General features: G+C 40.5%; 1 protein-coding gene across 3 annotated transcripts in view; it reads left to right on the plus strand.

Annotated features, from left to right (window-relative positions):
* The window catches only part of ODAD2 (outer dynein arm docking complex subunit 2), a 184577-nt gene that overhangs the window by 68064 nt on the left and 102072 nt on the right, over positions 1-14441 (plus strand). For all 3 annotated transcript variants that reach the window (XM_046679611.1, XM_046679610.1, XM_046679612.1), the window contains exons 11-16: positions 3547-3693; positions 4296-4505; positions 8064-8306; positions 8650-8760; positions 10819-10973; positions 11877-12119. In XM_046679611.1, the coding sequence (XP_046535567.1) occupies positions 3547-3693; positions 4296-4505; positions 8064-8306; positions 8650-8760; positions 10819-10973; positions 11877-12119 (1109 nt within the window). The remainder of the gene's footprint in view (positions 1-3546; positions 3694-4295; positions 4506-8063; positions 8307-8649; positions 8761-10818; positions 10974-11876; positions 12120-14441) is intronic.

Here is a 14441-nt window from a genome sequence, read left to right on the forward strand (position 1 = left end):
TCTTGCTTATTGAGGTGAGCCTGTATTGCAATGAATTTCCCTCTTAGGACTGCCTTTGCTGCATCCCAAATAATTTCGTACAGTGTGTTTTCATTTTCATTTGTCTCCCAATAATATTTGATTTCTTCTTTAATTTCTTCAATAATCCATTGTTTGTTCAGTAGCATGTTGTTTAGTCTCCACATTTTTGGCCCTTTCCCAGCTTTAATCTTATAGTTGATTTCTAGTTTCATAGCATTGTGATCAGAAAAGATGCTTGATATTATTTCAACCCTCTTGAACTTATTGATGATTGCTTTGTTTCCCAAGATATGGTCTATCCTTGAGAATGTTCCATGTGCGCTTGAGAAGAATGTGTAACCTGCTGTTTTTGGATGAAGTTTCCTATATATTTCTATTAGGTCCATCTGATCTGATTTTTCATTTAATTCTATAATTTCCTTGTTGGTTTTCTGTCTGGATGATCTGTCCATTGGTGTTAATGGGGTGTTGAGGTCCCCTACTATTATTGTATTGCTGTTGATGTCTCCTTTTAGTTTTGTTAATAGTTTCTTTATGAATTTTGGTGCTCCTGTGTTAGGTGCGTATATATTTATAACTGTTATGTCATCTTGGTGGAACATCCCTTTTATCATTATATACTGCCCCTCTTTGTCTTTCTTTATCTGTTTTGCTTTGAAGTCTACTTTGTCTGATATAAGTATGGCAACACCTGCTTTCTTTTGTTCATTATTAGCTTGGAGTACTGTCTTCCATCCCTTCACTCTGAGTCTCTGTTTGTCTTTGGGGCTGAGGTGTGTTTCCTGGAGGCAGCATATTATTGGATCTTGTTCTTTGATCCATCCTGCCACTCTGTGCCTTTTGATTGGAGAGTTCAATCCATTCACATTTAGTGTGATTATTGAAATGTGGGGGCCTACTGTTGCCATTTTATCACTTGTTTTCCGGTTCTTTTGCATTTTGTCCTGATGGAGAGCTGTTACTTTGTGTTATTGTCCTTCTGCTTATCTCCTTTGTTCTAGATTTTGTAACCCCTTTCCTTTTTTTGATTTTTCAGGAATGAGTTTCTTCCTGAGCAATTCTTGAAGAGAAGGTTTTGTGGTGATGAACTCCCTTAACTTTTGTTTATCTGGGAAAGTTTTTATTTGTCCATCATATTTGAAGGATATTTTTGCTGGGTAGAGTATTCTTGGCTGCAGGTTTTTGTCCTTCAGAGTTTTGAATATTTCATTCCAATCTCTTCTAGCCTGTAAGGTCTCTCCTGAGAAATCTGCTGATAGCTTTATGGGGTTTCCTTTGTAAGTTATTTTCTTCTGCCTGGCTGCCCTTAGTATTTTCTCTTTGTCGTTGACTTTTGCTAGTTTCACTACTATATGTCTTGGGGTTGGTCTTCTTGCGTTAACAAAGTTTGGAGATCTATTAGCTTCTGTGACGTGAAGTTCCATCTCTCTTCCCAAGTTTGGAAAGTTCTCAGCTATTATTTCTTTGAACAGGCCTTCTGCCCCCTTCTCCTTCTCTTCTCCCTCTGGTATACCTATAATCCTTATGTTGCATCTCCTAATTGAGTTGAATAATTCTCGGAGAGTTTCTTCATTTCTTTTTAGTCTTAATTCTCTCTCCTCCTCTGCCTGCAGCATTTCTATATTCCTATCCTACAAATTGCTAATTCTGTCCTCCATATTATTGACCCTACTGTTCAGAGAGTCCAGATTTTTCTTAATCTCCTCCATTGTGTTCTTCATCTCCAGTATTTCTAATTGGTTCTTCTTTCTAGTGTCAAGTTCTTTTGTGACATAGCTCCTGAACTCATTGAGTTGTCTATCTGAATTCTCTTTTAGGTCGTTGAGTTTTTTCATAATGGCAGTTTTGAAATCATCGTCATTTAGGTTATAGATTTCATTGTCTTTGGGATTGTTTTCTGGGTGCTTATCATTTTCCTTCTGTTCTGGAGATTTAATATATTTTTTCATACTGCTTTATGGCATGGATTTGTGCCTCCGCATAGAGATAGAGTTTAGTTGCTGCTTTCACTTGTTGCGACTGGTGTGTGTGTGTGGGGGGCAGCTGTTTAGACTGCCCCAACCAGGAACCCTGTCAGCTGTTACTGACTGGGCCTGGACCCCTCCTCGTAGTCACAGTGGTCCTGTAGGGTCCCTCGTCGGTTTGGGGGCAATTGCAAGGGGCCCTCAGGCTGCTGGTGCCTACTGCTGCAGGCCACCTAGACACGCTTCCTCCTTGTGGTCTGCAGCAGTGTTGTGGGCTTTCCCATCAGCCAGGAGCAGGATCACCTATAATCTCCGATTTGTCCCTAACAGAGCCCACCAGATCACATGTCCACTGTAGGTCCCAGCAGAGCTATGGGTATCTTCTACAGTCTGTCATTGGCTCACCTGTGCTGCTTTTGCCCCAGGGCCTTCCCACCTTGCGATTACCAGTCGGGACCTCTCCACTAGTGCTGTACAGAGGCTTTCGCTGAGGCTGCTGTAAGAACCTGAAGATCCCCCCTGGGCTACATAGCCGTTTCACTGGAGCACTACTCTGCCCCACTTCACTCTCACGGGATCTCTGGGAGCCCCTTGCCTTGTCTGGGACATGGCCAGAGTCCGTGGGCCTGGTGGTGGCTTGTAAGCTGCTGCCTTGAGGGGAATTCTGCTCTAGGGAGCTTCCTGGTGTTCCGAATGCTGGGCGGGGCCTCCCTGCCAATGGCGAGCAGAGGCCCTCCCTGCTGGGCAGGTGCGGGACCCTGGAGCGATCCCCTGGTTGGAGCTCCACCCAGTCCCCAAGCGCGTCCACAGGAAGTCCAGGCACCCCCTGCACTGACCTGTGTGCAGGAGACCGTGAGCCCAGCGGCAGCTTGCAGTCTGGAGCCGCCCCGGGGAATCCACCCACTGGGAGCTTCCCTTTGTCCTGGATTCTGGGTGTGGCCTCCCTGCTAATGGCGAGCAGAGGCTTTCCCTGCCAGGGAGATGCGGGACCCCGGAGCCTTCCCCCGTGCCGCAGAGCCAGGTGCTGGAGCTCCAACCATCTCCCCAAGCACATCTATGGGAAGTCCAGGCGCCCCCTACACTAAGCTGTGCACCGGAGACTGTGAGCCCAGCAGCAGCTTGCAGTCTGGAGCCGCCCCGGGGGAATCTGCCCATAGGGAGCTTCCCTTTGTCCTGGATTCTGGGCGTGGCCTCCCTGCTAATGGCGAGCAGAGGCTTTCCCTGCCTGGGAGATGCGGGACCCCAGTGCCTTCCCCCGCGCCGCAGAGCCAGGTGCTGGAGCTCCAACTGTGTCCCCAAGGATGTCTATGGGAAGTCCAGGCACCCTAAATGTTGACTTTTAATTGGAATAATGTTTTATGACACTCTGTACAGCTTTTTCGTGTGTCAGCTCTACATGATTCATTTAACAAATTATAATCCACTCAGAGAACTTAAAAAAATTTCATATGCTGTGTGTATGGGGAGACACACTTCCCAGTTCATGGATTCATAAACATTTAGTAAATTTCTATGGGAATGTGATCTTATTTAAACTTTCCATGGCCTTGCGTCTTCACAGGGAGGAAATCAGACAGCTACAGTGATTGCGTTGTGTTCAATGAAGGATTTCAACTTAGCACATGAGACCTGCCAGTTGGCAATCAGGGATGTTGGAGGCCTTGAAGTTTTAATCAATTTACTTGATACAGATGAAGTCAAATGTAAGGTGAGTGGCTTTGTCACAGTGGATGAGGAACCTGGTTCGTACCTTCTCAGGATTCTCTTAGCACTAAGTGTCCGTCTCTCCTCCTGCCTGTTTCGTGTTTTATCTACTATTATTACCGATAGCCTGCTACTTCTGTTGGCTGATCTCCTCATCTCTCTGCTTTTCGTCTTTCTCTCCTGGTTCTTTTATATTACAGTCATGTGTCGCTTAACAACAGGGATACATTCGGAGAAATGTGTTGTTAGGCAATTTCATCATTGTGCAAACATCCTAGAGTGACTTACACAAACGTAGATGGTATAGCCTACTACACACCTGAGCTAAATGGTACTAATCTTATGGGACCACTGACATATGTGGTCTGTCGTTGACCAAAATGTCGTTATGTAGCACATGACTATAGCATGTGCTTTTTAAATGATGAATGTTTGTTTACGTAACTAAAGGAAAATATGAAGGATATGTGTAACACCTTGGAATAGAAACTATTTCTTTAAAAGACTTAATTGGGGAAGGATTTTAGGTAGACTTGGAATTTTTAAAAGTATAGCACTGGCTATGTATTAAGCACTCATTCATCTGTAACTTTTTTTCTCATTTAGATTGGTTCATTAAAAATCCTGAAGGAAATCAGTCATAATCCTCAAATCAGACGTAATATTGTTGACCTTGGGGGTTTACCAATTATGGTTAAAATACTTGATTCTCCATATAAGACTCTGAAATGTTTGGCAGCTGAGACAATTGCGAATGTTGCCAAGTTTAGAAGAGCCCGGCGGGCGGTGAGAAGCCACGGAGGCATCACCAAACTGGTGAGTACCTTTGACGTTGTCATCAGCACACCAGCTGCCACCGAGACGTCAACTCCCTGCCGCCCCTCCTGCCCACTCCTGGACGTTAAATAAGCATAGGGTGTGTTCTGGGAATGCTTCTTTTTGTATAACATGTCCTTTAAAATTATTTTTGTATATTTACATTAGCAAACGACCAAAAAACATGTTCATTTTTCAAAGAAATATAAATGTTAAGAGATAGATGTAGTTTTCACGTTTCACACTGGTGGGGATATATCCACGTGTGTGTGCAGTGTTGGTAAGGGGAGGGGGGGACCCCGCACTGTGGAAGACAGTCTGGTAGCCCATGACCTCTGACGTGGTGACCTCACTGTGAGAACTGTCCCCCAAGAAGACAGTCAGAGCTGCAGGTACTTGTTTATCTCATTGTTATCTGCCAGAATGACAACTGAAAACTTCAGTGTGTTTTACAATATGATGTTAGTAAAATAATTTGCAGTATATCCATAAGAAACATATTTCATTAGCTATCAGTATATGTTCTAGAAGTTTATTTAGTAAGAAGGTATAAATGTATATTCAATCTTATGTAAAAAATCATAACAAGATTAAAACCTGATGATACCTATGATCCCAATTTTTAAAGAGCCACCTAACAAGTATAGAAAAAACACCTGAAATATGTACACAAAATTATTCACAATGATTTTCTCTGAAGTGATTACCAGATTTTCTTCCTATTTTTCTACACTTGCCAGTTTGTTGTATAAATATTACTTTTATAATCAGAAAAATTTTGGTTTCAATAATTATCACTGAAAGAAAAAAGTTTGCATTCTGCTCAACACCTTGCCCCAGCAGGAAAGGCCTTAATAATGTGCAATATGGATTTGCATTTTCATCCTCCTTGGTAAGGCTCAGTAGATCTTGTGTGTCTCCCACAGCTTTTATGCTACTGGATTGTCTCCACTTCTGCACTTTCAGTTCCCTAAGATGGGAGAGGTCTTGTTTATGTTAGTGTCATCCACAGCACTTAGGCCAGAACTTTACACATATAAAGGGTTAATGGATACCTATTGAATTAATGTGGATTTAATGTGAATATGTACGCAGTGAAATGTGTACAGAAATTTACTAAAAGACATTCTGTGTATTCACTTGTAATCTGTAGAACACTGTAAATTGTAATTATTTGCTTCAAAAATAAGATGACATAGCTGAAGAGATAGATGAATAGATGGTTAGCTCTATGGTAAAACAAATATGGCAGAATGTAAATTATAGAACCTATGAGGTGGATATATGGATGTTGCTGTACAATTACTGTACAGTTCATTCAGCCTTTGTGTACATTTGAAAATTTTCATAATAAAATATTGGAGGAAGGTGATTATTACTATGATTATCATTATTTAGCTTAAATAATGAAATCACATGGTAGGCTGTTGTGGCTGTCCACTGAAACTATTGCCATTAAATTATAAGAATGAATAATGTAATATAAAACTAAACTATGTTTTTATGGAAGTCCTATGCATCATATTTGGGGACCTGGAGTTTGGACAACTGTATTAACCTAGTCAAGACAGAAATGCACATTTTAATTTAATTTTAAGTAATAGCTAAATTAGGAACAGGAAAGACCAATACTGGATAGACTAATAATAAGCTTGTAATCGCTGAGTTGATGACACATCTGGGAAGGACTAGGATTGGGGATCCATTTTTGGTTTGCTAGGTATGAGGCCGGGGTAGATGACGTACTGCCAAGAGCCCCCAACTAAAACTGGAAATGAAGGAGATCACTCAATACAGAGATGAAGTGGTGAGCTGGTTATGGCACCAGAGCAAGGGAATCAAGTTCAAGATCAGAGAGGCAGGAGGGCGCTGGCCACAGTGGAGTTTGGGCACCTAGATGGAGGTCAGTCTCTGGAGCGGCAGGCCCAATAAGAAGACGTGGCAGAAGACAAAGTCTGAGCAAGCAGGGAGAATGCATCCAGGCAGTGAAATATTGTAAGATCCAGTGTTGTTGGTCTTGTGGCAAGTTTCTCTGTTCCTCTGTATGTATAACCTGCTTGACCCTTTCACTGAAAACTATTTCAAACATTTCTTGAAATGTGTGTGAGGTGCAGAACTAGGAGGTGGGAATATAAATATAAATAAATGTATGTCCCTGACCACAGTGATGTCACAGTCTTGTGGTGGTGAAGATGTGGGGTTGGGGGACTGCAGGAAAAGATGTAAGTGTAATGGTTAGTTTTAGGTATTTCATGGGTGTCAGCACTGAAAATAGTGGAGCAACAGCAGAGATGGGTGATCAATTGACTCTACTTGGAGGAGGAGGGTCAAGAAAGGCTGGAGAGAGGAGTTGTTGCCTTTGCTGAGTCTTGAAAGGTGAGTAGGTATTTGTCAGGAGGACATACCAGGGAAAAGCATTTTATGAAGATGAAGCCATGTTGGTAAAGGCCCAGAGCTGGGAATCAACACTGTGTATTTGGAAACTACAGGTAGTTTAATATGGCCATGTGAGGTGGGCTGAGTAGTGAGAGATGAAGATAGAGGTCCAGGGTGATCACACAGGGCCTTAGCCAATGAGCTATGGAGTTTGGACTTTATAGAGAAAATGAGGGAGTCACTGTAAAAGAGATGCCTTTAGGCTTTCTGCCTATGTTCAATCCCATTATCTTAGAATTTCTTTCCTGCATTGATGTTGCATCCCCAGTAGACACCTAAAGGCCGTGTAAATATTTCTCACTCCTGTCATTCCTTGGGCCATAACTAATTACACCATGAGTGTACACTGGACTCAGCACTGCTCCTACCAGATCTCTCTTCCAGGAATTTGGAATTAGGAATCAGAGACTCTGCTTAGTCTGGGCTACTCCTTTGTAAAATTGGGATTGGTGGTCATGATTATGTGGACAGTATCCATGGAACTTGGCCTGCAGAAAGAGATGAATGGAGTAGACACGTGTAGGATAGACACCTCTGGGAGACCTGGCTTCACTTCGTCCATGAAGTACACTGACACTGCTATAGCCAGATGAATTGCCTTTCCCTTAAGATCTTCAGTGACTTTGTTTATTGCAAAGAAAAGAGAGGATCCTGGCAGCTGTGCCATTTGGTTTGGTTGCTTTTGGTAGCACAGGTGGAGGGCTGGAGTTCTCACGTTTTTAAGAAGGTGAAATCCATTCATCTCTTGCTAGAAAGTCCTAGTGACTTTAGAGACCTTAATTTTCTAAGATACCAGGGCTGGTGATGTGGTTTACAAATCTTGCTAATGTAAATGTTAGAGTCGTGTTAAGAACATACTATCTTGGTGGGATTAAATTTATTGTGGGAAGGAAACATGAAAGCTCCCAAATCTGGGTGGATGTTTTTTAGGGTTTTTTTTTTTTTTTTTTTTTTTTTTTTTTTTTTTTGCTTTCACTGGCTGCTGTGTAGTATGAAAGTTAATTTTTAAAAGTGTTCTTATTTTTGGTGGAGCTGAGCTTGGTAGCAACCCTGTAGCTATTGCAGAATGCATTGTTATATGTTAAAGATTCCCAAGTCCCTTGTATTTACCTATTCTTGTAGGTCGCTCTACTTGACTGTGGGCAGAATTCAACAGAGCCTGCTCAGTCGAGTCTGTATGAGACCAGAGACATGGAAGTGGCTCGCTGCGGGGCGCTGGCACTGTGGAGCTGCAGTAAGAGTTATGCAAATAAAGAAGCCATTCGGAAAGCCGGGGGCATTCCTTTGTTGGCTCAGTTACTGAAGACTTCTCATGAAAACGTGCTAATTCCGGTGGTGGGGACGTTGCAAGAATGTGCGTCAGAGGTACTCAGGCCAGCGCTGCTTCCCTTGCTTTCACTTACTTTGATTTCTTTAGTTGAAAGTAACTTTTAAGGTGGTCATGACAGCCAAGGGTTCTTTTTCAAGAAGTCAGCATTTTTTTAGAAATTATATCAAACTAATAGAACATTAATTATGTTGGTACCTGTGTGATATATTTTTGAAAATGTTGACTGAATTCTCTTATCATTATATTGATGTGTTAAACTTGGACTGTGGCGTTTATTTACCAAGAAAGTTTGTTCGCTGTAACTATTAATGAATGTGAATAGGTGCTTATTATATTCATGCATTATACACCCATAAATACTTAAGTTTCTTTTCCTAGGAAAGTTACCGAGCTTCAATCAAAGCAGAAAGGATAATTGAGAATCTGGTCAAGAACCTGAACAGTGAGAATGAGCAGCTGCAGGAACACTGCGCCATGGCCATCTACCAGGTCCGATGGACTCTGCACAGTCGTGGTGTTCTTCTTCATCTAGTTTAAGGCAGTGTTTCTAAACACGAGGTCTCATTCTCTGGGGGTGGGATGCTGTATCTGCATTTTTAACAAGAACCCCCAGGGATTTTCATGTACTCACAAGTCTGAGAACCACTGTCCTGTGCCCATGACAGATGCCTCCTGTATATGTCAGAGAGAAACTTGCTTCAACGTGTGTGGTTATTTACAATTCTATGAGACACTTATATATCTTTGTCTGCTAAAATGATTTACTTAGTGTAAAATATCTAAATACTTACCTGGTGCCTCTATGTTGCTTTTTTTTTAAATTGAGGTAACAGTGGTTTATAACATTATATAAATTTCAGGATGATAATTAGACTTTGGGTGCTGAACATGATGTAGTCTACACAGAAATTGAAATACAGTGATGTACACCTGATATTTGTATATTGCTTTTCATATATCCTATTCAAACACAGTGGTCTTGGGAAATTTGTTTCCTACCAAGGCAAGATGGATGAATGAGTGCATGTGTGTCTGTGTTCCTGTTTTATCTTTTTGTTAATTTACTTATTTTAATCTTTATTAACTTTATATGGGTTGTAAATTTCATGATATACTAGAAAACAGATTAGAATAGCAAAGGGTAAGAAAAGATGGCCTTGACAAATTACTATATGACTGGTTACTGGCCACGCCAGCTTCTACCTAATTGGAATAGATTTCCAAAATAAGTTTCGGGAATAGAACGTATTTTAAAATGTGCCAAGTGAGAGAGTACACCACGATGATAAAATCGGAGAAGGGGCTCCTGTCAGTAGAGGGTTGTATTAGTTTTCCGGGGCTGCTATAACAAAGGACCACACACTGGCTTAAACAAAGGAAATTGGTTTTGTCACAGTTCATAATAGGCTAGAAGATCAAGGTGTCAACAGGGTTGGTTCCTTCTGAGGATTCTCTCCTTGGCTTGTAAATGACCGTCTTCATGTTCATGTGTAATTCTCTGTCTTCACATAAGTCCTTCCTCCGTGTCCTGATATCCTCTTCTTTTAAGGACACCAGAGCCAACCTCAATGATCTCGTTTAACCTTACTTACCTCTTTAAAGTCCCTATCTTCAAATACAGTCACATTCTGAGGTATGGGGGTTAGAACATATGAATTTTGAGGGGACACAGCTTATAACATGGATATATAGCCTTGATTTGTATATCTGCCTCCTATGAGTAAGCATTAAGGGTCAGTTAGAAATAGTGATTAATTTTTGAAAGTTGTAGCTGAAACAGAACTGAAAGCCACACATAGAATATAACATGGCAGGTGACTCATGGTTTATTGCAGTGACAATTTCTTCTAGTGGCCCTCATGAATGATACATGACATGCATCTGTCTTACATGGCCTCAGAGACCAACTGTATGCTTAGGATGATAGCAAACCTATACTAATTATCATCTTTTGGCTCTATAACCTGGCAAGAATGATTGGTTGGGAACATCTATACAGTACATATTTATTTGAAAGGGTGACACAAACATGGATAAGCATATTTGAATAAAATGTCACTTGCTATTGATATAACCCACTCCTCTGGGCATAGAAACTCTATTGGGGAAATTTCTTGTCTCTTACACTTTTGGGGTCATCGAAGATCTGACTGAATCCCTATCACTCATCCATCTTCTCTACTACATTTTCCCAAGATTCTGTGTTGCATCACTGCAGAAATCCTCTGTCTATGCATGTGACATTCTAGATACCATACCAACCTTTGCCTCTGTCTCAGTGGAAGCCAGGCTACCTCAAAACTGGCCTGGGAGAATTGCCAAGTATGTAGAAACTGCTAGACATTGTCAAAACGCCATAGGGGAAGAGAGATACTGTTAGGATAGCCATTATAAAAAAGAATTATATTTCACTTGGAGGCTCCTTCAGAATATGATACTCTCTGAAAAGAAGTGTCAAAGCTACTATAATGGCAACCTCCTTTAGGAATTACTGAAAGCTTGATATGCCTTGATCACTGACAGCCTCTGACTTGACTTTTGTTGTAGTGTGCTGAAGATGAAGAAACCCGTGACCTGGTTAGGCTGCATGGAGGACTTAAACCTCTGGCCAGTCTGCTCAATAACACTGACAATAAAGAACGGTTGGCTGCTGTGACGGGAGCCATATGGAAATGTTCCATCAGCAAAGAGAATGTGACCAAGTAAGAGAAGGCATTGCAATATTCTGTAATAAAAGTATGGCCACCGGGGGCCGACCCATGGCCGAGTGGTTAAGTTCACGTGCTCTGCTTCAGCAGCCCAGGGTTTCGCTAGCTCGAATCCTGGATGCAGACATGGCACCACTCATCAGGCCATGCTGAGGCGGTGTCCCACATAGTGCAACCAGAGGCACTCACAACTAGAATATACAACTATGTACTGGGGGGCTTTGGGAGAAAAAGAAAAAGATTAGCAACAGTTGTTAGCTCAGGTGCCAATCTTTAAAAAAAAAAAAAAAGAGTATGGCCACCAAAACACATTTTTGTAATTTAATGCTATTTTAATAAAGAGTCAATTCTAATGCTACTCCTGTAGTTTTCATAGATGTACAGTCTGGATTAAGTTGGCAGAATTAAGGGATTCTTAGTAATGAAAGACTCCTACTTCCTATCTCACCACCTGGCAGTGGTCATTTTCCAATAGGACTTTTAAAGTATTTGTAAACTTTATGATCATTTGATATAACAGGTTTATTTTGCTTTGTTCATGTAAAATAGTCTCTGTAACATGGGGGAAAAAACCCTCAGGGTAGTGGAATCACTGATGCTCAGATCTGAAAGAAGTAGTTGTCTTAGAGACTGTGCAGGCTAGTGGTTAAGGGCACATGTCTGGAGCAGATGGCTGGCTGTGGATGTTGGCTTCACTATTTACCAAGCTTCACATTAGCCTTCTGAAAATGAACATTATAGTAGTCTCTACATCATAGGGTTGCTGTAAGGATTGAATGAGCATATAGTTGGCATTTAGTAATTTTTAGTCATTTATGTTATCAGCTAACTTTATACCAAAAATAATACTGCTTCCCCCTTTCCCCCTCTTCCTCCCTCTTTTTCTGATGAACTTAGGTTTCGGGAATACAAAGCCATTGAAACCTTGGTGGGGCTTCTGACTGATCAGCCTGAAGAAGTACTTGTGAATGTGGTTGGTGCGTTGGGAGAATGCTGCCAGGAATATGAAAACCGAGTCATTGTCCGGAAATGTGGTGGTATTCAACCACTTGTGAACCTCCTCGTTGGAATAAACCAAGCTCTTCTTGTCAATGTCACAAAAGCAGTTGGAGCTTGTGCACTAGAACCTGAAAGTATGACGTAAGTGGCCCTAGAGACTGGAAGGTTTTATCTGAGAATGTTCGGGGAAACACTTGGTAGTCATGGAATAGTGTCATCACTTAAACTTGGTGTGCGCTTAGACGTAGAATGAAAAGGTAAAATGTGTTTACATCTAAATAACCACAAGGTTACCAAATCATGACTTACAGAGCCAAATTGTTGCCCTGGTTGAGCTGGAGGGCTGAAGCTGGGCATATTGGGAGGATTTAAAATACCCAGTAATCAATTTCCCATGCAGAAACCTTAATACAATTAAAAAAACTTTTATCTTCCTCCTAGAGAAGAATTGTCTATCCATCTCTCTGACTGAGATCCTAGGTAGTTCTAGGTAGCATTTCCATAGTATCCTTCTTGTTTCTTGATTCAATCCAGCAAATGTATTTTGAGCCTAAGAACTATGAACTGATGAGGGGTTGAGACAGACGATTTTAAGCTATGATCTTGGTTATTAAGAAAATTCTTGCATAATTAGAAAGAAAAGACTTAAATATGGTACAATTTAAGAACAATAGCAAGATGCTATAGACATTTTACATATATATATGTGTATATATGTACACACCCACACTTACACATGTGTATGTATATATACATATGTATGTATATATATGTGTGTGTATACATATGTATGTGTATATATGTATGTGTATATATGTGTGTGTGTGTATAACATATACATATGTATGTATATATAAAGTCCAGAAAGGGAGGAACCCGTACAGGTCAAAGTTGTTGTATTAGGGTTCTCCAGAGAATTAGAACCAATAGGATGTATATATAAATAGAGAAAGGGAGAAAGATAGATTTATTTTAAGGAATTGGCTCATGTGATCGTGGAGGCTTGGTGAATCCAAAATCTGATGGGATAGGCTGGCAGGCTGGAGACTCAGGAAGGAGTTGCAGTTTGAGTTCAAAGGCAGTCTGCTAACAGAATTCCTTCTTCCTCAGGGAGGTCAGTCTTTGTTCCATTAAGGCTTTCAACTGATTGAATGAGGCCTACCTTCCTTATGGAGGATAATCTACTTTACTCAAAGTCCACCAATTTAAATGTTAATTTCATCCAAAAAATACCTTCACAGAAACGTGCAGAATAATTTTTAACCAAATAGAGACCAAAGAGAGATACAGAAGTAATTTAAAATATAGAATAGATGATGAGATGGCAGTAAATAAATATTTATTAGTAAATACACAGAACTAGTTTGTAGAATTTTATGAGAGGCTTGACTTCTGGTTAATGACAAAAAAGAGCAAAAGTAGAAAAAAATCATTTTCCCCCAAACAAGGAAATGGCCCCAAATCCAAATCTTAAATTTGAAACACACCTGCAAAGTGCTGTGAATTATTGACCTGTCTGTTATATGGTGACAGCTTGCACATGCCTCTTCAGATCTCAAGATTTCCCCCCAAATAAGTGTCATGGTTGTGAGATGCACTGCCAACTTTTCTTTTTTTCATAGAGAGCAGAATCTAGGGGAGTGAATGGGCCTTGGAAGAAGTGAGGAATTTCCCATCAGAGACCTAGTTTTGCATTATAAAACATCAGCAGAAGTGGAGCCTAAGGAAAAGTCATATGGACATGTCATCTTGTATTGTCTACAGCAGTCTTCTAGCCCAAGGAGACTGCTGGAGACACTTTGGAGTGAAAAGGATACTAGAGACAATGATTGCCAGATTGCAGCACAATGAAACTATAAATTTTTCAAGATTTGGAGTGAGCCAGATTGACTGTTTGAATGCTCAAAACTGAATGGAGATATGTTCCCAGGGCAAGGAGAATTGCAGATTTTTGTGGGATTGTGTTGAGGTAATTCATCACAAAAGAAAACAGATAAATTCAGACAAATAATTTCACCATAATCACAAGGCTATAAAGGCAATATACTGCCTCTTAATAAAATTGCCAAAAGAAATGCTATAAAGTTTTACAAAAAGACTTTATAAGGTAACCTAAATAGTTTAAAAACGCAAGAGGTCAGAGCTCAGAAGAGGAATAGAAAAATTGTTTAACTAAAAGCCTGGATAGAGGCAAAAGACGGGTAATAAACACAACTGAAAACAGGAATGTGGTGTATAGGAAATACAAAATAAAATGAAAAAATATATTAAAATTATAATAAAGTGATAAATGTTGAACCCAAGGAGATCCAACATAAATGTAATTGGTGTTCCTTAAGAAGAGGTTTGAACCAATGGAATATCGTCTTACGTAGAGATATAACAGAAGAAAACTTTTTTGTGGGTCTGTAGGTCAAAACACCTGAGAAGATTCTAGTAATATTCAGAATGGCCAGCAGTAAC

The sequence above is a fragment of the Equus quagga genome, chromosome 12 (assembly GCF_021613505.1).
Source record: "Equus quagga isolate Etosha38 chromosome 12, UCLA_HA_Equagga_1.0, whole genome shotgun sequence".
Classification (NCBI taxonomy): Eukaryota; Metazoa; Chordata; class Mammalia; order Perissodactyla; family Equidae; genus Equus; species Equus quagga.